The 24,302-nt window shown below is 46.5% G+C and overlaps 1 protein-coding gene across 2 annotated transcripts; it reads right to left on the bottom strand.

Moving 5' to 3' along the window:
- Positions 1 to 2,219: 2,219 nt before the first annotated feature.
- Positions 2,220 to 17,109, bottom strand: map1b (microtubule-associated protein 1B). 2 transcript variants are annotated; one of them, XM_076013838.1, is made up of 7 exons: positions 17,000 to 17,109; positions 14,371 to 14,472; positions 11,237 to 11,319; positions 10,460 to 10,600; positions 4,813 to 10,306; positions 4,515 to 4,741; positions 2,220 to 4,437 (listed from the first exon to the last, which is right to left on the bottom strand). In XM_076013838.1, exons 4-7 carry the CDS (start codon positions 10,589 to 10,591, stop codon positions 4,282 to 4,284), a joined length of 6,009 nt encoding a protein of 2,002 aa, XP_075869953.1. In that variant the 5' UTR covers positions 10,592 to 10,600; positions 11,237 to 11,319; positions 14,371 to 14,472; positions 17,000 to 17,109; the 3' UTR covers positions 2,220 to 4,281. The 2 variants fall into 2 exon arrangements, with proteins under 2 accessions (XP_075869953.1, XP_075869952.1); XM_076013837.1 differs by lacking the exon at positions 17,000 to 17,109 and adding an exon at positions 16,540 to 16,953.
- Between the last annotated feature and the right edge of the window lie 7,193 nt (positions 17,110 to 24,302).

Below are 24,302 nucleotides of genomic sequence, written 5' to 3' on the forward strand. Positions count from 1 at the left end.
ATTTTGAAAAGCCTTATCCGGTTTGGGGAACGGGTTGTTGGTATCGCCCAACGTGGCGGCGCCCTTGACTCGGCGCAAGAGTGCTAGTCACAAACAGACTGATTGATTTATTCCACGCCAGTAGTGACGTTACAATTTGGTGTGAATACAACGAGGTCAGGTATTTTTTTCCCGAGACAATGGCACAAATATTTTTATTAACAATTATCAGCAGCGCCATGGTAGTCATGCATGTTTAGCCAGCAGATGGTGCTGTTGCACTGCAGTTTAAAAGCCAGCAAGCTAGTTAAAACAATTTGCTATATGCTTCGCTAATTATGCTATAAAATGCGCGTAATTGGCCCTCATCTTGCCACGAAACACTCCATAATTTTCTATTGGTGAAAGTATTAATTTAGATGACCATTTCACACATTTTGAACAACCCCGCCTCCACACAACATTTTGATGAAACAGATAGAAACCTTTCTGCAATAAATGCAGCAAAAATGACTGTGTGTGTTTGTAGTTTACTAAAAGGCATTCTAAACCATTCTTGAACTTTGAAGCTCTTACCGAGCATACCTTTCCTGGTGTACCCATTGACCTCAAAAGCATTATGTAACTAAGGACCTCAGATCTACAAAGAAAGAATTCCCCTTAATTTCCATGCTTTTCAAATTCATTTCGTCTTGGTTGTTTGGCGCACACATAACCATGCTAAAGTACATTTTGGCCTAGAAAACAAAACATTCCTTTTCAACATTACTCTGCCGGTAGTGGTTTCAGCTCCGTCATGTCCAGAGTTTAATAACGGCTATAACAAAATGTTTGCAACGCAATAATGAAATTACTTCCTGGATAAGATGTTGAGATGGCAGAGCTCACTCAGAGAAAAATAGGGCTGGGTAGGGAGGTTCCCTTCTGTTGCCTTGGCAACAACATCTCGGATCATCCAGCTGAGATTGCTTGCTCAGCCAATCAGACACAGGGCCACTGGATAATTTATGGCATCCTGCAAGGTGGATGAGTCTCTGTGGGTTTGAGGGTGAGCAAACGCCTACGCGTGCTTTTAAATAAGTTTTTCAGTATAGCAGCTTTTAAAAATGTCACATAAGGAAACAGGCCTCGGTGTACATCTCCTCTGGAGCTACAGGTTGTGAGTTTTGAGTAGAGACGCCTCAGAAAGAGTTGCCACAGTGAATTGCTCCACTCTGTACAGGGAGTCTATTTCTGCTCCCAGTCTCTGATGATCCTAACAGCAGGCAGCAGCTCTCACATCTTCTTTGATTTTTCCCTGTGTGCACTTCCCTTTAGTTCCGGAAAATGCCCGGGGTGTCCCAGCATCATTAATAAATGCCCCTAATGGAACAATTTGGTATCTATATAAAAAACAGCCAGAACCCATTCTGCCAGACTGCATGCCACAGTGTTCACAGTGCTTCTCTGCAGTGACAACCTCACTCGTGCTGATGTCATGATTCAGGGATTAACACTGTGTGCTCTTTCATTTCCTTAAGGCGTGCCACTGTTTAGTGTTAGATTAGAGTGTCAGTGAGACATGTTAATTCACATCCACATGAAGACAAAAGGATGCTAGATTGCTGAGAAATGCCATCTTTATCCGCCTCTGCTCTGTTCCCTGCACACAGCCAGTGTCCCCGTGGCGTCTGATCAAAGAGGGCTGTCGGTTTGCAACACATAGCAGAGGAGCAGAATATGCTTCATGATGTTATTTTGGCCGGCTTCCGTTTTGGGTGCTTCATGTTCGTGACATCCTTGCATTTTTTGTCTCTGTTAATTAGTGATAAGCTGCAAATGTTTTATTCAGTTTTTTGGCACTCCTGCCACGCAGCTCTCGGGTCCAAGCGAGAGAAGACTGCGACCGGCCTGCACCTTCTGCCACCTGCAGTGTTTGCATTGTGACTTTGCACACCTACTGCGGTTGCTAAAGGTCTTGCTGTTGTTACATTAGTACAACACAGTGTGTCTGCAAGACAAATCACTGCACTCAAGCTGACCGTCGTCAAGCAACCCAGGTGTAGCACAAAAGCGTTCGGCCAAGTGTAGTTCACACCAAAATCTATTTCGACTTATTAACTCATAAAACTCATGTTAATGGTCCTTCATAGAGACATACATTTGGCAAGGGATGCTAAAAAAAACAATTGTTTCTCCAGAAGTTAGTTTTCCGAGGGGAAAATGGAAATGAAGGAAATGACACAACAGAGACACAACTATTTGTTTTTCACAACCGACTTTATTGTGTTTGTTTTTCTGAATGTTTGTTATTTAGTAGTGTTTCATATGGTTCGAGGAAATATTGCACACAAACATCAGAAAGCACTAAGGGATACTTAGACTGGAAAACTAATCGCTACAGGGTACACATGAGTTTGGGGGAGTAGGGGCCAAGAGGATGCAAGGTTACGAGACATAAATACCACACAGCTGCAGACAGACATTATTAAAGTTCTCCCGAGATAAAGACAAGGAGAAAAAGGCAGAGAGATCGAGAGCAAGAAGAGAGAGAGAGAGAGAGAGAGAGCGAGAGAGAGAGAAGTCGAAGAAAGTGTTGAGAAAGAAGAAACGTCAGCTTGGTTATTGTAAGTCGCAGTGTTGGTATTTTAAGGTTCTCCAGTGGGAAAAGGGTGGCCAGTATCAAGAACACCTGACATCATTTGCAGATTGATCTGGCGAGCTTGCGAGTTGCTGGAATAGCCCAAAGTAGCGAAGCCCTGTAATCACTGATCTGTTAATGTGTTCATCCGGGAAGCCGACCTGTCGCGTTGACCTGTGGTCTCTGTACTGTAAGTTTGGTTTGTGTCATGTTTGTGTTAAAGTGTCTATTTCCAGTTTTCATACCTTCATGAGAAAAATAACAACATACAAGCCTCTCGCACTCACCTCTGAGTTCTGTATCCATTGAGAATACACATTTTTCTTTTCATGCCTACTAAAAGAGGACAAACTCTTTCGCCTTCTACACCATCTTGTACCTGAAACAGAGGTTCCTGGTGGTACAGCGCCATTGGAATTTACTCTTAGTTACCGTAGCGTACAGTTTTTCCAAAACAACTTGCGCAAAGGAAATACATAAAATGCTCCTTTAAAAGACTACATATCGCCATTTGTTCTGACTGCAAGTCTGAGATAAAAAAAAAAAAAAAAAAATCAAATTTGAAATACAAGAAGAAAAAAAATCCAAATGCACCATTACTCATGCGCATCTCCCAACCACTCCATTGCTCACAAAGCTATTTATAATTATAGTACAAGGCCTTAGAAAAACAAGACATTTTAAGGTTTATGAAAATATCCTGCTTCACTAGCTTTACATTGGGGAAGGCTAGCTCTCCCACAGCACAATGATTACATAAGAACAGGTTTAGAAGTAAAATCAGATTGCATCTTCTTCCCCCCCAAATAACTTAATCTCTTTAAATAAAACTGGCAACCTGAAATCCAAGACAATCCTCTGAAAAGCTTGAAAATGGTTTGTGGGAAAGTGTGACCCAAGCGAGGGGGAACATTCTAATACAAGTTGCTGCTGCATAATGCAAAAGGCTATCTGGAGAATCAAGCACAGTAGAGTGAAACAATATTTAAGCTAATAAATGATTGTTCAAACATCAGTGTCAACATAAAACAGACCGCAGAATGCTCCAAACATCTACTCAAATCAAGTAAAATTCTCTGAATGGTTTGGTTTTGTGTGATAAACATAAAGTTGGACATGATATCACTGCAGTTCAATACTGAGTATCATGTCACCTTTTATTAATTGTTATTCAACTATGTGAACGTGGAACAGTCAACTCTTGGACTTTCTTTTCTCCAGCTCTCATACATTCACTTTGACTCCCTAAGGCAATAACACACAGACACCTCGTTCCAGACTTTGGTGCGAATGACATCCATCATTTGTGACTGTATCACATGTGTGACTGGTTCTTTCCTTTCTCCTTCAGTTAAATAGATCAGAAGCTCCTCTTAAAGTATCTTCGAAATCGATAATCCGAGTTTTACTAATAAAAAAAAAAACCCTCCTTTACCATCAAACCATTCAGAAAACCCCTTAATACCGTGAAAGTAGCTAGAAGTTACTACTTTACAAAGAAAAATAATGCTTGTCTCAGCGTGGAGCACATCCATTGTATATTGTGGTGTTAATTCTTACTAGTGTCCACATAGCAGTAACATTGTAAAGTTGAGTAAGTGTTTCAGTGTCTGCTTAGGCTACATCATTGTGTTTCCCTCCTTAAATAGCAAAGTGACTTTCTTGTGTGTTGCTTAGGCAAACTACATCTCAATCTTACAGGCTGGGAAGGACTCATCCTGCATGACAACAGTGCTGCTGCTGGCCAGAACCATGATGTTGAGCTCCTGCTGCTTATCGTGGGTCTCCTGGTACCACTCCCTCATCACATCCGTGTCGTGGGTGGGAATCAGAGTGACCTGAGAGAAGGAGAGATTCTAAACAACGAGAATTCTGAACCAGAAAATGCAAAAACCTTAAAAGCTACACAACGGACCTGCATATTGGTGTCCCATTGGGCCTTTCCTTCAAGCAGGGCATCAAGAACAGCCCTACTTGGCTCCTGCGCAGTGAGATCATTACCGCTGACCACGTAGTAAGAGGAGCGCACCCTGTTGAAGAACTCTGCATCCACATTCTTAGCGCTGCTGTGATTAGGGATGTAAACCAAATCCATGTACATGGGAGGGCAGTTGGGCAATGACACCTTTCCACGGCTGGCACCTGAAAGAAAGGATTTAAATTTTGTATAAAAATAAGTAGACTTAACGTTAAGGTATATAAATTGCACTCACCTGAAGTTGCCGTTTTAGCACCTCTGGATGCAGAGGTATTTGTTGCATTTTTGGCATCTTTTCCTTCTCCGGCTGACTTCTTTGGGGAGGCAGTCTTTGAGTCCTTCAACTTTGACAGGGGACTCTTCCTGGCTGGTGAGGATGACTTTTTTAAGAGCTTGTTCTTCTTGGGTTTTTCTCCTTGCTCTGTGTTTGCATTATGTAGATTTTCCTCAGCCTTGAGGGCCTCTGGGTCCACCATGCACACATCGTGGTGGCCTGAGGAAGGGGCAGAGTCTCTAAGCGCCACCGGAGGAGGATCAGCATGCCTGTAAGTCAGCGTTCTGTCGGTAGGGAGAGTCTCAGAGTCGTCTTCAGAGTCAATATTAGCATCTGCTGTAATTGAGGGGCATTCCTCTGTTCCTGGTGGAACATCTGAATCTGTCTGGGATGGGGCAGATTCACTGATGGATGTGGGTGGAGTTTCATCACACTGCTTTCCTGAAAGCTTTCCACCTGGGGGTGGTGGTCCACCTCCCTGCTTGGCAAGAGGTTTCTCCTCATTCAAGGCATTGGCATTCTCTTCACTGATGAAGTATTCTAGAGGGTTAGGGTTGATAAAAGATGGAGACAGTTCTGTCTTAGGATGGCGGTATTCACATGCGCTGACTAAGCACAAATCGACATCAGTCCTAGATGGTGCAGAGGGGCTCTTCTGAGTGGATTCTGGGTAAGCAGAGCCACATGCTGAGCTGAAATTACATGGGTCAGAACCTAAAGGTAGATGGGGAGGAGAGGGAAGGTTGGGGCTCACAGGGGATTTTGCCTCAAGGGAAGAATCCTCACATTTAAATGGATTCATCTCTTTTGCTGGCGAAATAGTGTCTGCCTTTAAAATGGTAGAGGGAGATATTGGAGAAGCAGCAGTTGGAGGTGAGGGGGACTTGTCCCATTTCTGCTGTGTGTCAGATTTAATAGAAGCGCTCTCCTCAGACGGTGAAAGAGGACTGGCACACTTAAATGGATTCATCTCTTTTGCTGGCGAAATAGTGTCTGCCTTTAAAAGGGGAGAGGGAGATTTTGGAGAAGCAGCAGTTGGAGGTGAGGGGGACTTGTCCCATTTCTGCTGTGTGTCAGATTTAACAGAAACGCTCTCCTCAGACAGTGAAAGAGGACTGGCACATTTAAATGGGTTCATCTCTTTTGCTGGCGAAATAGTGTCTGCCTTTAAAAGGGGAGAGGGAGATTTTGGAGAAGCAGCAGTTGGAGGTGAGGGGGACTTGTCCCATTTCTGCTGTGTGTCAGATTTAATAGAAACGCTCTCCTCAGACAGTGAAAGAGGACTGGCACGGTCTTTGGCCGGGGGTGCTCCCAACACTGGAGACGGCTCATTAGAATGAGGGGACAGGGTGAGAGATGATGCCTTTGGGGTATCTGTTCGCTCCTCCACGGAATGTGGCATCTCTGTCATTTGGCATGGAGTTGTTACAGAAGGACTCGACTGAGATGCATCTGATGGTGTTGCAGATGCAGCAATACCCAAATCGCTGTCATCACAAAGAAGGGGCTTCTCCATCGCTACGTTATGCTCCTCAGATGGTCTTTCTGCAGATGGAGTGTACTCAACTTCAGTCGGGCCGTTCTCTGTAGTGCGGGAGCTGCTTCCCAAAGACAGATGCTCTGGAGATTGCCTGCTAAAGTCCAGTGCTAAGGAGTGATCTGGAGAGTCTTGACCAAACTCTATTGACAAGGTAGAATGCTCTGGTGATTTGGTATCTTGAATTTGTGGCCTGCTCTTCATCTTTGGTGAGATGTCTGGAGATATAGACATTGGCCTGGGACTGTCTTCTTTGGTAGGAGATCCCTCAGCCTCATGGAAGGTGGTTGGGGTCTGGACTACAGACACAGATAAGGAATCATCTACTTCTGTTGAGTGTGGAGAGCCCACCTCAGCGTGAAGGGAAGGCGAGTCTGTGGTGGGCTCTGGAAAGGAGCTGGTAGCCAGAGAGGCGGTTGATGCTGAGGCCAAATGTGAAAAGGTATCTTCTGCTACTACTTCCTCCAGAGGTGTCCCTGATTTGTCTGACGTGGTACCCTCTGAAATGGACATCTTACCCTCTTCCTTGAAAGCTGTGAAAGGATTTGTTTCTGTTTCAAGTTTGGTCATTGGTGCAGAAAACAAGACAGAATGGATGTCTTCTTGAGGTTTCTTGTCATCCAGGCTTAGGGGAGGGGACTTTTCAGACTTCATTATGAAATCAGGGTCAGTCAGAGGTGGGCTTTCTGTACACGACATTGCTCTCTCTGCTGGGGATGCACTCTCATCTTCTGGCTCATCAGGTTCAGGAGTGACTCGATTGGAGGAATCCTCTTTGTCACTTGTCACCTCCACAATTACTGGACCCTGTGCTTTGTCTACTGAAACAGGTGGCAAAGCTTCTCCTTTTTCCTCAACTGGTGACTGGTAGTAAGGTGTATGACCAGAGGACTGAGGTGAGTTTGCTCCTTCCAGGGTCTTGTCATCTGGACTAATGGATGAATCAACTGGAACTCTACCACATCCTGCCATGGTGGTGGACAGTTCAATGGGGACAGCAAAAAGTGGTGTAGAATCAATATTGGCTTTATGATCAACGGAGGGAGAACGCACAAGAGGTGATGCAGATGTTGGACTGATCCTAGCTTTGTCTGTTTCACAACTCTCATGTGGACTTTGAGCATTGGTGAGCTCTTTGCCTTTCCCTGCAGAGGAAAATCCTTTACAGAATTTGTCTTCTTCCAGTGGTGAAGGAGGAGATATTGTTGAAGCAGAGTGGTCATAGTCATGGCCCTCAGTGACATCACTATGGGATTGATCTGACCTTGGTATATCTTTGAGAGGGGACAGCTTCTTTATGTCATACTCTGCAGAGGCAGAAATTTCGACCTTGCCAATATCCTTTGAGGGAGATTCTGTCTCCTTTGGGGTTTCATCATTCATAATGTCTCTTGGAGTTAGCATTTCATCCAATGGAGTAGCCACACTGGAAACCTCAATGGTGGACTGAGTGTAGCCAGAGGTGAAGGTGTATTCCTCAGGTAGGTCCCTGTTCTCCTCATCGGAGACACTCTCAGAGCCAACTGGCAGAATATCGTCGTGGATGGAAGCGGCTGGAGAAACAGGGGAGGAGACCTTGGGTGAGGCAGATAGAACCAATTTATGGCTCTCCGTTACTATTGTCATCTCACTTGCATTTGGACTTTCAACATTTTTATTGGTTATGTCATCGTCGTCTCTGGTGTACTCTGCAGGATTGAGGAGCTTGTCTTGATGTTCATCTTCGCTCAATGGAAACCCATCCTGATCCTTTTGTGTTTTCTGCGGCTGATAGATCTCCTCCGTCTCATCCTTTTGCTCATCGTCTCCTCCCTCAGGCACCTCCTCCATCACTGTGCCCTCGTCTTCAAATTTCTCACTCACACTACCATTGAGTTTTCCCCTGATAAACTGCTCATCTGGGCTCTCTCCATTGTCTCCCTCAGCCTCTGTGGTAGTTATCCCTTCATCCACAGACTCTGCTGTTCCAGGTGACTCTTTGGTAAAAAGTATGTCCTCATGGTGGACCATAACAACCTCTTCTTCCTTGTTCTGTTGCACAGTTGCATCATCATCCACCACCTCTTCAGCTCTAAGCTGCTCAAACTCTTTAGTGAGGTCCTCTGGGGTAGACATTAAAGACCTCTCTGCCTCTAGATCTCGTGGCGGAGCAGCCAAACTACTGGCAGTTTTCCCACTGGTTCCTTTCGTCTCCTTTTTAACCTTTGTCTTTCCAGTTTCTTTTGACTTGGAAGTCAGTCCTGCATCTTTCTTAGTGATAGTGTCCTTTTTCAGGGGCTTTGGTTTTGGTGAAAGACTTTTTTCCTCACCCAAAGGTGCCTTTTTTGTATCTTTTGAGGATTTTTTGAAATCTTTCTTCTGCTCTTTCTTTTCTTCCCTCTTCTCTTTCAAAGGCGAGTCTCTTCTGATATCCTTTTTCAAAGCCTTCTTCACCTCCTCTTTCTTTACCCTTTCATCCTTCCTGATGTCTTGTTTGAGGGAATCCTCCCTTTTAGCAGCTTCTTTTTTAATCTCCTTCTTCTTTTCTACTTTGGCTTCCCTTTTAACCACCTTTTCTTTTTCTATTTTAGCCTTTGATTTGTCTGGAGTTTCATTTTGGGCAATTTTCTCTGTCTTGGGCTTTGATTCCTTGTCAGTCACCTTTGCTTTTCTCAGAGGGACCTTTTCTTTTTTCTCTGACTTCTGTGTTTTTTCTTGAGATGCTTCTGCATCTGCCTTAGCCTTTTCAGGAGCTTCCTCCTTTGACTCCTTCCTGACACTCTTCATTGGTGATGGCTTTGGAGTAGATTTCAGACTTTCTTTGCTGTCTGTTCGGAGCTTCATCTTTGCCTGCTTCAGTGTGGGCGTTGATGGCACCACAGTGGACATTGTTTTTTGAGTAACAACAGGCTGTTTCAGGAAGTCCAAATGCTTAAGCTTCTCCAAACCTTCAAAAACGTACTGCTGGGTGGCATTTCCAGGAAACAGAACACGTATAACCTTATCTGAGGCATTTGCAGGGTGCCACACGATGAGTGAAGCAATAGAATTCAAGTAAGAGATTGGGTACTCAGATTCTTTACCATTTGGCAGCAGAATGGAGGCAGTGTCTTTTTCACTTCCTGTCCACTGCTTCAAAAAGTGCTGCATTTCCTTGCTGTTCTTCGAAGGACTGAGCACATACATCTCAAGCTTTCCAACACCCATTTTCTGAAATAGTATGATTGGCTCGATTGTGTTGCCCACAGGCCTGTGCAAAGGCTCTATCCTCAAATTTAGTTTGGTAACTAACTGCTTGGTGACTGCTGCCTCCTCCGCACTCCTCCGTACCCTGTAATTGGGTTCAGGGCTGTCCAATGTTTCAGGGAGATTCACAAAGACAACGCCAATATCTGGGGAAATCATGTTCTTTACCCAGTCACTGTTTGCTGTCGAACCCTGTGACTGTTCCTCTTCAAGCTCTGCCACCTTTCTCTGCAGCATGCTGTTGACACCAGGAAGGTTATCATCACTAATGTGGGTCAACAGGATGGAGTCGACTCTGTCCAGGTGTCTCACCAACTTCCAGAAGCATGACTTCCTGTCTGAGCCACCGTTAATTAGCATGTTAAAGCCATTGACTGCAAAAAGGGCAGAGTCGCCGCAACCAGCGGGGAAAATGTAACAGCACGGCTTGGAGAGTTTCAGAAATCCACCTGAGGTTGGTGGTTCTAAGATGTCGAAAGGAGATGGGATCTCCACGGACTCTGATAAATACTCTGTGAACTCTGACAGGCCCTCCATTTCGGGTAGTATGAGGGTGGAGTTTAGTTTTATGTTAATGAAATCCTGCAGATTGTGTTTGTCCAAGTTGGAGTTTTTCCAGTCGCCTTGTTCGGGGCTGGAAACTGTCAGGTTGGCTTTGTTTGCTGGGTGAATGGTGCTGAGCAGTTCACCAATCTGTGCAGAACAAACATAGAAATGCATTTGAATTTTGTACATCGGGGAATGATTTCTTTAGTAGTCAGTTTTTGAATGGCGACCACAAACTAAATAGTCACTGAAATGAATTAGTAGAAACTAAATTAGTGCCATTTGGACATGCAAGCTTGCCTCTTGGTCAGTGAATATGTCGATAAAGGTGCAGAAAGAGAACGATCCAGACTGAAGAATCAGCTCCCCGGTGTTTTCAGAAGATTGCCCTGAGAGAACCAGAAGCTTGTGTCTCGCAGTGTCTGAGATCATCAAACGGACCTGCAAGTTCAATGAAATGCTTCTGTGAGTGCGCAAGACAGACTTGGCTTTGAAACAAGAGTACAACACACTAAGGGAGGCATCTATAAGTAAAAAAAATATATACACGGAGCTTAAGAAAAAAGAGAATTCAATTCTTTACGTCTGCGCCAATTAGCTTAATGATTCTGTTCACTTTCAGTGTAACCAGCTCCCTCTGGCCGAAGCCCATTAGCTAATTAACTGACTGTCTTTTTTCTGGCTGCTCTGCTGAATTTACTCTTTGCCATATCTCTCGCCTCCCACTGCCTGATGGCCATTTTTTATTTCCACTTCAGCACCGTCGGCTGTAATGGGCTGCTGGCCCAGGTCAGTCCTGCTGTGTTGTATGATATTAGCTCACAGTTTGACAGCAGACATGGCGAGTGGCGTCGCAGACGACACTGAAAGGGAGCAATGACATGGAAGGAAATGTGTCCTCTGTGCTTCTCCCGTGTTTTCTGCTGATTTTCCACAGCCACAAATACACAAAGGCTGTCCTTTGTGTCCCAAACAAGGCTTTGTCTCGTTACTTCTAGCTATCCTCTCTGTCTTTTGATATTTTAGGTTCCCTGTTGTTGTTTAAATAAAACAGTATTTTGACATGCGTTTTTGTACCTCCAGGCTGACAGCCTCATCTGAGGGGTTAATAAGGACCACCGTTTCCAGGACGTTGCTTTTATAGTGAAGAATTCTCTGTCCTGCAAAAAAAAAAAAAAAGCAATACAATGCAGCACATGAAATAAGGCATTAGAATAATTGTCTCCATCTCTAATAACTGATTGGATTGGTTGATCAGTAGAAAATTGCTTCACAAAACCGTTAAGTCCTCATCAGAAAAACGGGAGAACAAAAGACATCCCAGCATTTCCAACAAGGTCTGCAACTCTTCGAAAACACACCATTAGCAGGACATATAATTGCTAGTGAATGTGAAATGTCTTCGCCTCTGTGTGGTTTCCACCCTTTTCCTGTCACAAGACAAAAACACGGAATGCTGAACATATTAGTGACAGGCAAAGCGTGAAACAGCCACCACCACCACCAACAACAACAACAACCTTCCCAAATTGCCTCGTGTCTGCTAACTCGTCAAAGAAATGACAGACTGTGCACTGGTGCTCGAGTGACCCTGGCAATTTACCTTGATCGATATGACAGGGGTAAAAGAAAAAGAAAAATCTCTTTACGTCCAGTGTGCCTCAGACTCAGCAGGAGGAGACATAATGTGACACGCACCACTGAGCAGCATTCTCCTTCTGGCTGAATAGAAAGTGCAAGACCGGTGTGGCCTGCCCTGCCGCACAGCGAACCAGACAGCAGCGCATCAATGTGGATGGCACCACACCAAAAATAGATCGGTGGAACAACCAAGTGCCTCCTTCCTTTTGCATCAAACAGGCCTATACTTGAAGTATAGAGCCGTGCAGCTCATTAACAAATTACCCAACTCACGGCCGCACTTTACCGTCGTGGCGTGTAGAACAATGGACACATCACACTCCCAACAGACAACACAATATTGGTGGCATCATGGCTTTAGCATGCTAGCTAACATCTATATTTCTGTCAGTCTTTTGTTTGATTTATTTGTGACAAACTTCCATCGGTCTTCAAGGACTTTTTGACATTTGTGGTCAACAACGCAGCAAAGACATAGAGAAATAGTTGGAAGGTAAACCGGTAACCCCCCCCCCCCCCCAAAAAAAAAAAACCCAAAACAAAACAAAACAAAAAACATAATCTTTCTCCACTGCGGAGACAGCATGGCAGTTTGCAATCTGGGACAACACAAGCCATGACATGGGTCCGAGTAGACAGACCGCATTGAAGTGTAGCGCATTGATGTACACTAATGTATCTTGCATACCATTTGGCACAGCTTGTGTGCAGGGACACAAAGAGCCCTTTCTGAAAGTAAACACCGTCATTATTGATCTTCAAATGGACGTTTGGAAGCGTTAGTGCTTGTCAGCACAGAACGTAGCCGCCTGGAAAAAAGAAAAAAAAAAAAAATCCATACGGAACCAAAGGCATCGAATGTCTACCGAGGGGGAGAGACTGAGAGCCTCCTCGTCTCGGCCCGTCGCCGGGCTCCTGTTCGCCTCGACTTGGGGACAAGACCTCCTGCGTTCATCTCAGAACTTAGCTGAGCTTTCACTCTAGAACGTAGACAAAACGTAAGACTATTGATTCAGCTTTACGGCTGAGCTGAAATCTCCAATCTCCCTCAATCCTATCATTGCTCTTGTTTTAATTTCAATCCACACTTTTCTCGCTTTCTTTCTTCCATTCTCCCTTTCTCTCACTCCCTCCTGACCTTCCACTCCGCTGCTCTCCTTCCTGCCACACCCCGTCCCTCCCGCCTGCTCTCACGATCCCTTCAACTCTCCTCCTCGTTCGGTCTCCCTCCTCCCCCTCACCCGCCCCGTTGCCACAGTCTTCCCCCTTCCCTCCCATCTTCATTACCGCGGGCCGAGATTTGCCGCGAGGGACGCGACGCTGCTAATTGCTCCGCAGTCGACTCTGCATGAGGCGCTCGGGTGCAAGGCAACACTCACACATGCGGGACGGAAGGGAGGAGAGTGGAGGAAAATGTAAATAAATGAATAAATAGAAATAAATACATAAATGAATGAATTAGTGAATACAGCAGGAATAAAGGGGCCGTGGGGCATCTTTATCAGATGAATCGTTCAAACATGTAGGATTCCTATCAGAAGGCTGAAATTCCGATAAAATATCTGCCATTATCCTGCTTTCCACCGCTGGCCAGTGTGGAGAGGAGCCAGGCTCAGGCTTTAGCGGCCGCTGCCCGTCAAGGCCACGCCGCCCACAGACCGACCGCCGGCTGGATGGTTTCCATCTTTCACGGAGCCTCACCCCCAACCTTGCAAATCATGCAGCTATAAAAGCACCACGCAGTGAAACAGTTCAGAGATGGGTCAAAAACCTCCTCCTCTGTTGGTTGAACAACCGGCTGCGGGGTGACAAGAGGGAGCTCGATGGAAACGCGTAAACCCGAGCACAGTTTGACATTCTGTATCTTGCAGAATTTTATTTTGTTTTGGAGTTTTGCATTTTCCTCACATTAACACACCCCCGGGTACAAATCTGGCCTCTGATATGGCATAAAATATTCACTGAAATATTGAATATTGAACGTTGAAATACATCCAATGTCTGTTGGTGAAAAAAGTTTGAAGATTTTATTTCACAGGTTTCTTTTGTTGTTGTTTTCAGCTCCTGTCTGGCCACACAAAGGACACAAAAGAAGAATCTGAAATATTAAACATGACTTACAAATATTATGATTCAGGATCTTGGAGGCCCAGAGTGATCAGGCACAGAAACATGATCTTTTAAAGTTGATGGTTATTTGAGGTTTATTGGCTCTATTTAAGAACATAAGGTGAGATATTTGGACTAGAAAAATGATGAAGCAACAGTGGTGGTTAAAGCTGATTTCACTGTTAAAAATCACCCCGGGATCTCCAAATCCTGACCTCTATTCCGTTGGACGACACGCAGACGATTTTAAATATATTTCATCGCATTAAAATTTAAGATGTGCTGTTGCCGCCCCGGGAACACATCTGTACTTTTCCACCCTCGCGGAGAGAGAGAGAGAGCGGGTGGAGGGGGGGAGGGAGGAGGAAAGAAAGTGTGTATCAAATTTGGCTTGCATATACAGGAGCAGTCATCATCAGATTGCAGCTGTGCAATCAGGGCCTCCTCTAATTCCGGCTTACCTTTCACGTCTGCAGAGAATCGAGCGGAGTGTCTGGAGACAAACAGCTTGAGCTCCTGGTCAAGGTTACAGTCGATGAGGTTGGTGTCCCACGAGCGGATCCCTGCCAGGTAAACACAGGAAGGGAGGTGAAAAAAAACACACACACACACACACACACACACAGTACACAAACGACAGTCTGGAGAAAAACAAGTGAGCAAAACTGGAGGACAAACTGGACGTGTTTTGTTTATTTTCCGATGTGCACGGCAGACCTCGGCAGCAGCAAAAACCTCCCCAATATGTCCCTGACCATGGAAAAAATCTTGGAGTTTGCACGCGTGGACTTGTTGCCGGCCTCGCACGGGAAAAGAAATCTATAATAGGAAATATCTATAGCCCTGCTCCTGATTGGCCACCGGCCAGAGCGTCGGTGCCTCCACTCTGCATGCTGACTCATGATGGTTTGATCATGATGCAGTGTGGAGGCCGGCCGAAGGCCCCGGCCACGCCAGCAGGAGGAAAATAACACCGGGAAATAAAGCTGAATCATTTCATAGAAAAAAAAATATAGAGAGGGAAAACATTGTTGGTTCCAATTGCAGTATTTTTTTAATTAATTAATTTATTTGTTTTACATAATGCAGTAAATCAAAAATGATCCAGGCAAAAACATTGTTTATATTATCCAATCAATAACAGTGAGAAAGCGCAACTTTGCTGTTTGAGGGTTACTTTGCAATGCACTCAGATGGGAAGTGAAGGAGCACAGAGTGGCAAAGGAAAACCAAAGCATAATAGTGATATTACTCTTAGAAATGAATAAAGTATCTATCTATCTATCTATCTATCTATCTACCTATGTTACACATTAAAGTGTGACATGGTCCGATGAGGAACACAAGCATGATCTTCAAAGCTTCCACGGCCGTGTTAATCAACATGTTGTTTAATGCTTTTTCAAGGTCGGGAGCCTCAAGACCAGACCTCAAACCGACAGGCAGGACGTCTGGACATAATAATGAATTCAATTATCCCATAACATGGGGTGGAAAAAAAAAAACCCCACGTGACCATTTAAAGTGTCCTTTAGTCTCAATCAAAGCCAGTCTGTGACACAAAGTGCCTTAAAAACGGCGTGATATCATTCACATCCTCCTCCTTCCTGCCGGAGGTTTATGTTAACTGCGCCATACTCTGCTGCCCTCTCACACAAACATGCCCCCCCTCCCCCTCCCCCCATCCAACTCGAAACGCCCCCCCTCCCTTGCTACCCTCTGAAAATAGGCCCTCGCGACTTTCCATAGGGACCGCACTGCGGACAGGGCCACGCCCACCAGCCGGCAAAAAAAAAAAGGAGGGGTGGGCGGTGGGACGGGGGATGAGAGCGCTGGATGCGGGATGGTGCTGATGCTGCGGGAGGTGCATCCCGAGAGAAGCCCGGAACTGACTCCCTCACCGCGGCGGCTTGTAGGGGGAACGTCAGCCTGGGAAAACACGGTGGCAGCCGCCGCGACGTACGGTGAAGATCCGATCTCGAGGCATGATGCGCGGGGGAAGACCCCGAGGCTCCAGTCGAACAAAGGCCGACTGACGCACCGACAAGGAAAAGCCCGGATGGATGCGGAAACGCACGCAGCCCGGCGCCTTTTGACGCATCATGCAGTCCCCCCCCCCCCCCTCCCCCCTCCCTATATTTTATGCTGAATCACCGCCGACGGCCTCGCGCCGAAATTAGGGGGGGCCACGAACGACCGTGACAACAATTTGACGCTAAACATGAAGAGGGCGCGTGACGGTATGAACACAAAAATATAATAGTGATAAAGATGCGGGGCGCGTGCGGGAGCCACCTTGCGTTGTTGATGTCACAGGGAGGGGCTGCTCGCCCCTCCCTGGCGCCACCCTGTCGAGCGACAATAACCCCCCCCCCCCGATCGTGCACAAACGCAATCAACACGAGTCGAGGCGCCAGACAATAACAACAATGACAGTAAACAACAACAACAACAACAACAACAACAACAACAACAACAACAACGAAGCTAACCGAGCTAAAGGGTTGGGGGCGGTTGGTGAACTTGAACGCGCATCTGTTGCCAAGTTGCCCGGCCAAGTTCAGACCGGCGGCGGCGGCGGCCTCCCCCCACCCCCCCCACCACGCCTCACCCCACGGGCTCCGTCCCACCTCTGTCTATGTCCGCGATGGCGCACTTGAGCTGCTCCTCCGACGTGATCTCGCCGATGACCACCAGCAGGTAGAATTTGCCGTCGTTGAAGCGCTGCGACGGGCCCGTGGAGGTCGGGGACGCGGCGACGTGCGTCTGGCCGCCCAAGGTCTCCATGTCTGCGGCTTCCACCAGGGTAGCCATCCTCTCTCTCTCTCTCTCGCTCGCTCTCGCTCGCTCTGCCTCGGTGTGCGCGCGCGCGCGTGTGTGTGAGTGAGTGAGTGAGTGAGTGTCTGTCCGTCCGTCCGTCCTCTTCCTCACTCCTGTAGCCTCCTCTTTGTGCGCTGAGCACCGGCGTGCCCTCCACACATGCGAGTGTCGCCCCGATAGGAGTGGCCCCGGCTTTTTATACCAGCAGACATTGTGTCATACTCGGTTACCGGGTGGGTTGGAGGTTGTGTGCGCGTGCGCGTTTCTTACCCCTGCGCGCACGCACTTCACAGCTGATGTCATCCTCGGCGAATCAAAGCGCCTGCGGAAGTCACTCGCACGTCGGACGAGTCGGATGCGTTGCGGGGAGTCCGATTACCTGTTACAAGGTGCGGGGGGGGGGGGGGGGGGGGCTAGTGATGTGCAACCTGGTCGCTCCCTTATTTAAACAAAGTGCTTTTTCGTGAAAAAATAAAATGTTTTTTTTTTTTTTAATTTTTATTTATTTTTACTTTTATTTTTACATTTTTTTTTTCAAATTAAAAGGCATTTTCCTCATGATCTCAAATCTTCACTGGAGGAGCTGTTCTTTTGCAAAAGAGGAAGCTCCCCCCCCCCCTTCAAACGAGACATTGCAAATTGTATTAGCTGCTAATTAAGTTCTAGGAGCAACATTCTTCGTTAACAGAGTTCCACGGTTTTAAAACTTGATTGTCGCAAAAGTCCTTTTGTCAGTGCCTCAGTATCGAAATGAGCTGTGACATACTTTCTACTGTCAACATTTTTGCACGGTGTAAATAATTGAAGGCATCGGCACCCCGAGCCTGGAAAAATCACGTTTACAAGGACAACTATATTAAATCAATGCGGATGCCGTCTGATTGAATTTGGTTATAATATAATAAAAGTTTTTTTTTTTTTTTCCTTCATAAGGCTGGGAGCCAGAAAAGAGTTTGAGATGAGGACAAACAAACAGACAGACAGACAGACAGACAGACAGACAGACATGGCTCTGCCCCCAACAGTTCCTTCATTTCATGATCACAGTGTCTGATCTCCCACAGGTTGGTCTTACGTGAACTTCAAAAAGCTAAAAAGAAGAACAAACAACAAGTTGGCAGCGTGAGGAGGAATCTAAAGACAAGTTTCCGCAAAAAAAAAAAAGGAAAAAATTAAATCAAGGCGGATCGACCGCAAATGGAGAGCAAATGAAAGGCGCGAGATTCCGCTCCGCCGTCTGTCATCAACGATTAGCGAGAGGGGCGAAAAGAAGAAGAAGAGGTTTTTTTTTTTGGCCCGGCCCGCGTACGAGCACTCTGGCGGAGAATAAAAAGACCCTTTATGTTACCATTCAGATTCTCTTTGCGGCGTGACGATCTGAGGTAGCAGCAGGAAGACGGAGAAGACTGCTGCAGGAACAGAGCAGACGTGAGATGATGCAAAGAAACACACACACACACACACACACACACACACACACACACACACACACACACACACACTTCCCTCCTGACTGGATTTCCCCGGGGCCGGCCTCACTGATGTAGGTCGCTGCAGGTGCATTATTGACTTTTTAAAACAGGGGTTGGTTGTGGGGGTGTGGGGGGGGGTGTGGGGGGCATCGGGGAGCAGGAGGCTCCAGCCCAGCACCTCCTGGATGAGAACGTCGGTCAGACTGTCTCTGCGAGGCTGCCTGGGCCGAGCGCGGTCACATCCTCCTCAGGCCATGGGAGGCCCGATCAAACATTCATCACAGCTGAGAGAGAAGAGGAGATGGTGGAGGGTTTAGAGGGGGGCGGGGGGGTAGGTGGGGCATTAAAAATGCAACAGGCCGCCGCCGAAGCAGTCTGGAGGCACCGAGGAACGTCTGCCCGTCGGCGTTGTTCTGGATTGGAACGGATCTCTGGAGGATCTCCGCCCAGGACCCCGCGAGGACGGATCAAAAAGAGCACAAGGAGAGGTTTGCTTTGAATAATTCAGTGACCCTTAAGTCTTCTGGGTATGGTTTCTTTTCCACCTCCCCCGCCCACAAACAAAACATCAAATTCCTGCGACGCTCCCGGGTCAGGGTACCGGAGACAACAAAGCCGTAAGGGTCCAGGCCAGGCCGAGCACTGACACAGACGGCAACGGACGGAGACAAAGGGGGGGGCAGAGTCGGACGGAACGAACTGAGCTGCACGCTCGAGCTTCTTGGCACGATTAGAAAAGAAATTGTGGCACAGATTTCAACCGAAAGAGCAGGTGGCTCGTTCCTCAATTTACTCCATTTATTTAATTCATTAATTGAAATAAAAATCATTCTGAAAGGCAGGACAAAACAAGGAAGGCAACCAGACTGCTTACTGAATCCACCGGAATTAGAAGTGATTTTAACTGATCTAAAGAATTTGGGGGAATATGGATGAGCGGGATTTTACACTATCCACCTCTGATCTCCACACCTCCTTTTTCTGCCATTCAAATATAAAACTTTGCAAATAAAAGTCCCTATTGACATCCTCCTGCTTTTAATCTGATTTCGCTTTTACGCTGCTAATCCCCCACTGTTCCATTTCCTGACGGCGCGACTATATCGTCGCATCTCTTCATCCGCTTTGACGTCGAACGCGCGCTCACCTTGACGAGACGGCGAGAGCGCGCGCACAGACAAGCGGCGCTTGCGTCAAGCTCGCTTCACTGTGATCCGCTGTGGACGGGGGCCCCTGCAGAAGGATTTGATAACATACGATAAAGGAGGAACGACAGCGTGTGATGTGACGGGTTAAAGAGACGGCCATCTGTCCTGAGCTGGCACCAGGCCATGCACTGCTGCTGCTGCTGCTGCTGCTGCTGCTGCTGCTGCTGCTGCTGCTGAGACACACAAAGATGCAAGTGGGTGTGGTCCGCAGCGCATTTTTTATCAATGGCTGCAGCTCCTCGGTTTTGCAGCAGAGGCCCTCAGACGGATGTTTTCTCAAAGAAAGAAAAAGGCTTTCGGTGCGCAGAGTCTCCCCCAGTGGCACCTCTCTGGGTCAGCCTACACCCTGCTGGGGCGGTGACACCAATGTGTCAGCCCAGTGTGTGTGTGTGTGTGTGTGTGTGTGTGTGAAAGAGAGAGAGGGGAGGACAGAACCAATAGAGACAAAAGGTGCAATCAATAGCATCACACGCTCACTTAGGCTGCACCGCACAGCGTGTCAGGCCTTTCGATTATTTTATCTCTTCCATACTGACCAGGCCATGTGTCCGGGCGCTGAAAATCAAATATATTCCAGGAGAGAAAAAAAAAAAAGAGAGTTCAATTGTCAATATTTAAAAATGAAAGGAAGGAAAAAGCTTGTATGGGCTGCAGTGAAAGGCTGTACTTCAACGCGTTGTCCGCTTTAAATAATGCATTCAGGTGCGGCCTTGCAGAGTTGCCAGCGAAGCTCTTACACTAATCGGCCCACTTTGAGTCAAGAGTTGTTTTTTTGTTTTTTTTATTATTTACAGGCAGAACAAGCTCGCCTAAAACCAACACACAAAGTCAATGGTTTTCCACATAAGGGTGAGATCTCCACTCCGGATAAAAGGCAAAGTCTTCACGGAGGAGCCACTGTAAAGTCAATAATCGTAATCTGCAAGAAGGACAAAGTCGTCTCCTGCAGACACCCTGAGAGGTATGACTGGCTGGACGGAGGTGAAGGGGATCTTTGGTAACGTTCCCAGGAGGCATTAGCTCTGATTTAAGGGCCGTAAGAATATAGAGAGTGACGCAGGGCCGCTGTGAAGCTCTGGGATGAGACAGCAAAAAAAAATTAAATAAAAAAAAAAAAACAAGAAGAAGAAGAGGAGGATTAAGTAACATCATAAATACATTAACGTTCAGCAGCTTCAATCAGGCGGCGACCACAGCGACAGCGGGAGGGGGGTGAGGTGGGGGGGTGGGGGAGGGGTCATGTCAAAACAGGCCTCCCTCTCCTACGCGGAAGTAGGACAGCAAAACGCAACATTGCTGAGAGTGAGAGTCTTCCAGCGCTGTTCCTCTCTCCCCATCTTCTCTTCTCTCTGACACGCAGACAACAGCAGATTCACACTCGCAATAAAAATCAGTCACATCCAAACACCCGCGGAATAACCTCAGTGCAATATCAAGCACTCGCAGGCACGCAGAAGCTGCACACAAGGGACCTGGCGAGGGGAGTGAGTGAGGCCCGCAGCCTCACCTGCTGCTAATCAATCCATTTACTCATTTCCCACCCTGCCTGGTGTGTTTTAAAGGTCACCCCCCCTTCATTATACACAATGAATCATCAAGAATGTTTTCCAGCAGCAATCTGTGTGTTGTATGCAGTCACCAGGAATGAGAAAGAAGTCCTGTACTTCCTTTCACCTGTTCCACTCCTCACAAAAGTGTGGCAAGCAGCCATTTGTGATGTCACAAAGAGCACGTATACATCTCCTAAGTTAGTGACAGCACCCCCGGTCAGGTGGAGACGCTATCCTTTAACACGACCTGTTTTTTTTTTTTCCCCCCGTCATCCCCAACATGTGGCAGGTCCAACGTGACGCAAATTCCAACCTGCAAAAATAAAAGCATCAATCTCAGCAGGAAGCAGTTTGCTTTTATTTCTGTCGGAAGCCTCCAAGCAAAACGTGCTGTTTTTAGTTTTCAGGACGTCTAAACGCCCCCCCCCCCCCCGCCCCCCCCATCAACTTGAAGTTAAAATATTCATATATATATATATATTTCTATTTTCATTGACTGAGACGGACAATCTGTAAATGTAAGACGCTCATCCTGTTACAGGGTTAAATCTAATATCGCGTCGTGGGAGGTTTCGTGGGCCGGCAGCTCCCTCTTGTGGCAGTAGTGCAGAATGATCTTTCTGCTCACTAAGAAGGATGGAACTGAAGCGGGACAATTTCCGGAGAACAGTAGAGGATTATATCTAACAATAATACCCACAAAGACAAGCAATTAAAATTAATGTCAGTTGAGTTTTAGTTTTAAGTTGCTTGCATTGAGTTTAAGCAAACTGACGAGACGAGGCTTTTACCCAGATTATTACTTTTTTGTGTTGGGGGGTTGTGTTCAGCCTGCGTCTTGTCTTACATAAAACTGTCTTCGAGGCAGATGAAAGTCTGGTATCGTTCCGTTAAATGACGAGAAAGATGAATCGTGTAAACATTAGCTGGAACAGTTGAAACAGGGACTGTTGAAGTCCGGACGGAACTTTGGACGAAAACACACTCCCTGCAGAACTTTTTGTGCAGGTCACCAGTCAGAGTGCCTTTAAAAACATTCTTCCACAGGTGCTGAGCTCTTCATCTTTGGACACTTCGTCCCCCTGACTGTCCCACCATCACTGCCTCGTTCCCCTTCAGAACAAATCGATGCCTGGACATTTTTTTGTTGTTGTTGTATGTATTCACGGAAAATGGGACATGTTGTTTTGCCAGGACATTTTTATTACGTGTGTGTGTGTGGGTGTGTGTGTGTGGGTGTGTGCAGTTTTGTGCCGAGGCAGTTTGACTTTCATCAACCGGAAGAGGAGCCGCGCCCCACAATAGCGTTTAAAGTCTGTTTAAATTCTCGTTTTCACTTCTTTTATTTCGCTAGCTTGTCTGCCAACGGGTTCTGTTTCAGGGTTGATAAGCGTTGTACAGTCTCGAAGTGTGGAAATGCGCATGTTCTTGCGTAGTAACCTAAAACGTATCACAATAGACACCTCAAAGTAGATTAAAAGAGTCCCTTTTGCTTTTATATCACAGAACATCCAAATCAGGGCCAATTCAGCTGGACGACTCTCCCTTCAAGATGAGGGGTAAAACTTGTCTGTTTTTTTTGTTTTTTTCCTTCAAGAAGGATCACAGATAATTGTGTGTTGCTGATTCAGGAGCAAAATGTGAAAAGATTAATGACTTTGTGAAGAGCTCCACGCTGCTCAGCAGTTTGATCTCCTGGTTCCTCACGGCGTGAAGGTTAAATCACGTCTTATCTGCATCTCTGACTTCCACAGAAGTTCATCCAGAGGCCAGGTCAAAGCACGCACACACATACACACACACACACACGATGGTCATATTGTGCAAAGCATTTCTATATCAAGATGATGTCCACCAATCAGAGATAGCGCCGGATCGCGTGGCGACGGGGCGACATGTAGTCGAACTCAGGGTGCGTTTCATCACACACGGATGCACTTCTCTTCCCCCTGAGGCAACATCTGGCTCGGATCTGCTCGCAATCAGGCGAGACTGGACAGAGCGGAGGGGTTCTGGCGAGGAAGAAGTTGCTCAGAGTTCAGCCACGTTGGCCAAACATTTTATTACATCGTCCCACGGCAACACCATGAAAAGTTTGCCGACGTCCCGGATGTGAAACCATTCAGCTGTGGTTTTGGCTGCGAACTCGAAAATGCTTTTGTCTCTAGAGGCGGCCAAAGAAGATCTCTTCTTTTGTTTTGGGGAAGGGGGGGGGGGCACGAATGAATGGCAATCATTTAAAGGGCTAATGTCAGGGGTGCGGCTAGCAACTTTGGCTAGCAACTATAAAGACTAAACCCCTCCCACCCCCGGCCCCCTCCTCATTCTTTCATTCTTTAAGCATTAATAAACTATTGCAACTGCAAGCTTGATGTTCCCAATAGAGGCATCACATCTTATCAGCACATGTAGAGAAGACAAATTGCTTCTCCCCCCCCCCCCCCCCCCCACATACCACAAGCAAACACGACTCCCCCAGTGGAATAATGAACGCAATCATCATTCCGGTTTCCTCTGAGAAAACATGTTATCCTCATTCAGCCTGGGAGAGGATGCCAGTCCCCACCAGTCACTTCCACTGTATTTTCATGTTAACACAAGTCACCTCTGTGAGCTGTGAGATTTTCTTTGTTGCAAAAAAAAAAACAGTCCAGGTTGCAATTTATCCAGTGTTTTGGAAATGATAATGAGCAGATGTGGCCACGGAATAAGTGCAGCACGTTGACTGATGTGTCTGTGCTGAAGTGCTGCAAACCTGTGCTTGGGTATGACCTTAAAAGAGTGAGATGTCATATCGGAGTTCTGAGAATGAATGAAAAACAAATGTTGACCAAAGGAGTGTGTTTTCCAGGAATGCAATATGGCCAACCCCAATGGCCAATTCATCACTCGCTCCACAGGAGCCAGTTCATTTTGGCGCTTTGCAAAACTATGACATCTAGTGGTGAAATGATATCACATCAAGCCTCTTAAAAATAATAATTTAAAATGATAAAAAAATAATAATAATACATTTTTTTTGCAAATCATAGAAATGTAATACTGCGAGTGGTTCACACACTTCAATTTTGGCCCAAGTGTGTGACCCGAATGTCTCCAGTCACGGAGCACAGAGGGACCAGCTCAGTGGTCTAGTGTTAGAGTGTCCGTCCTGAGACCGGTAGGTTGTGGGTTGGATCCGCACCAAAGGCTGTAAAAATGCTGGCCATTGCCTCCCTGCTTGGCACTCAGTATTCTGGGTTGGAATTGGAGGACAGGATCACCCAAGGATTCCTGGGCACTGCTGCCCACCGCTCCCTCAGGGAATGAGGTCAAATGCGGAGGACAAATTTCGCATCAGTGG

Source organism: Nelusetta ayraudi, unplaced genomic scaffold (genome assembly GCF_046127955.1).
Source record: "Nelusetta ayraudi isolate G7.1 ecotype Tasmania unplaced genomic scaffold, CSIRO-AGI_Nayr_v1 ptg000160l, whole genome shotgun sequence".
Lineage (NCBI taxonomy): Eukaryota > Metazoa > Chordata > Actinopteri > Tetraodontiformes > Monacanthidae > Nelusetta > Nelusetta ayraudi.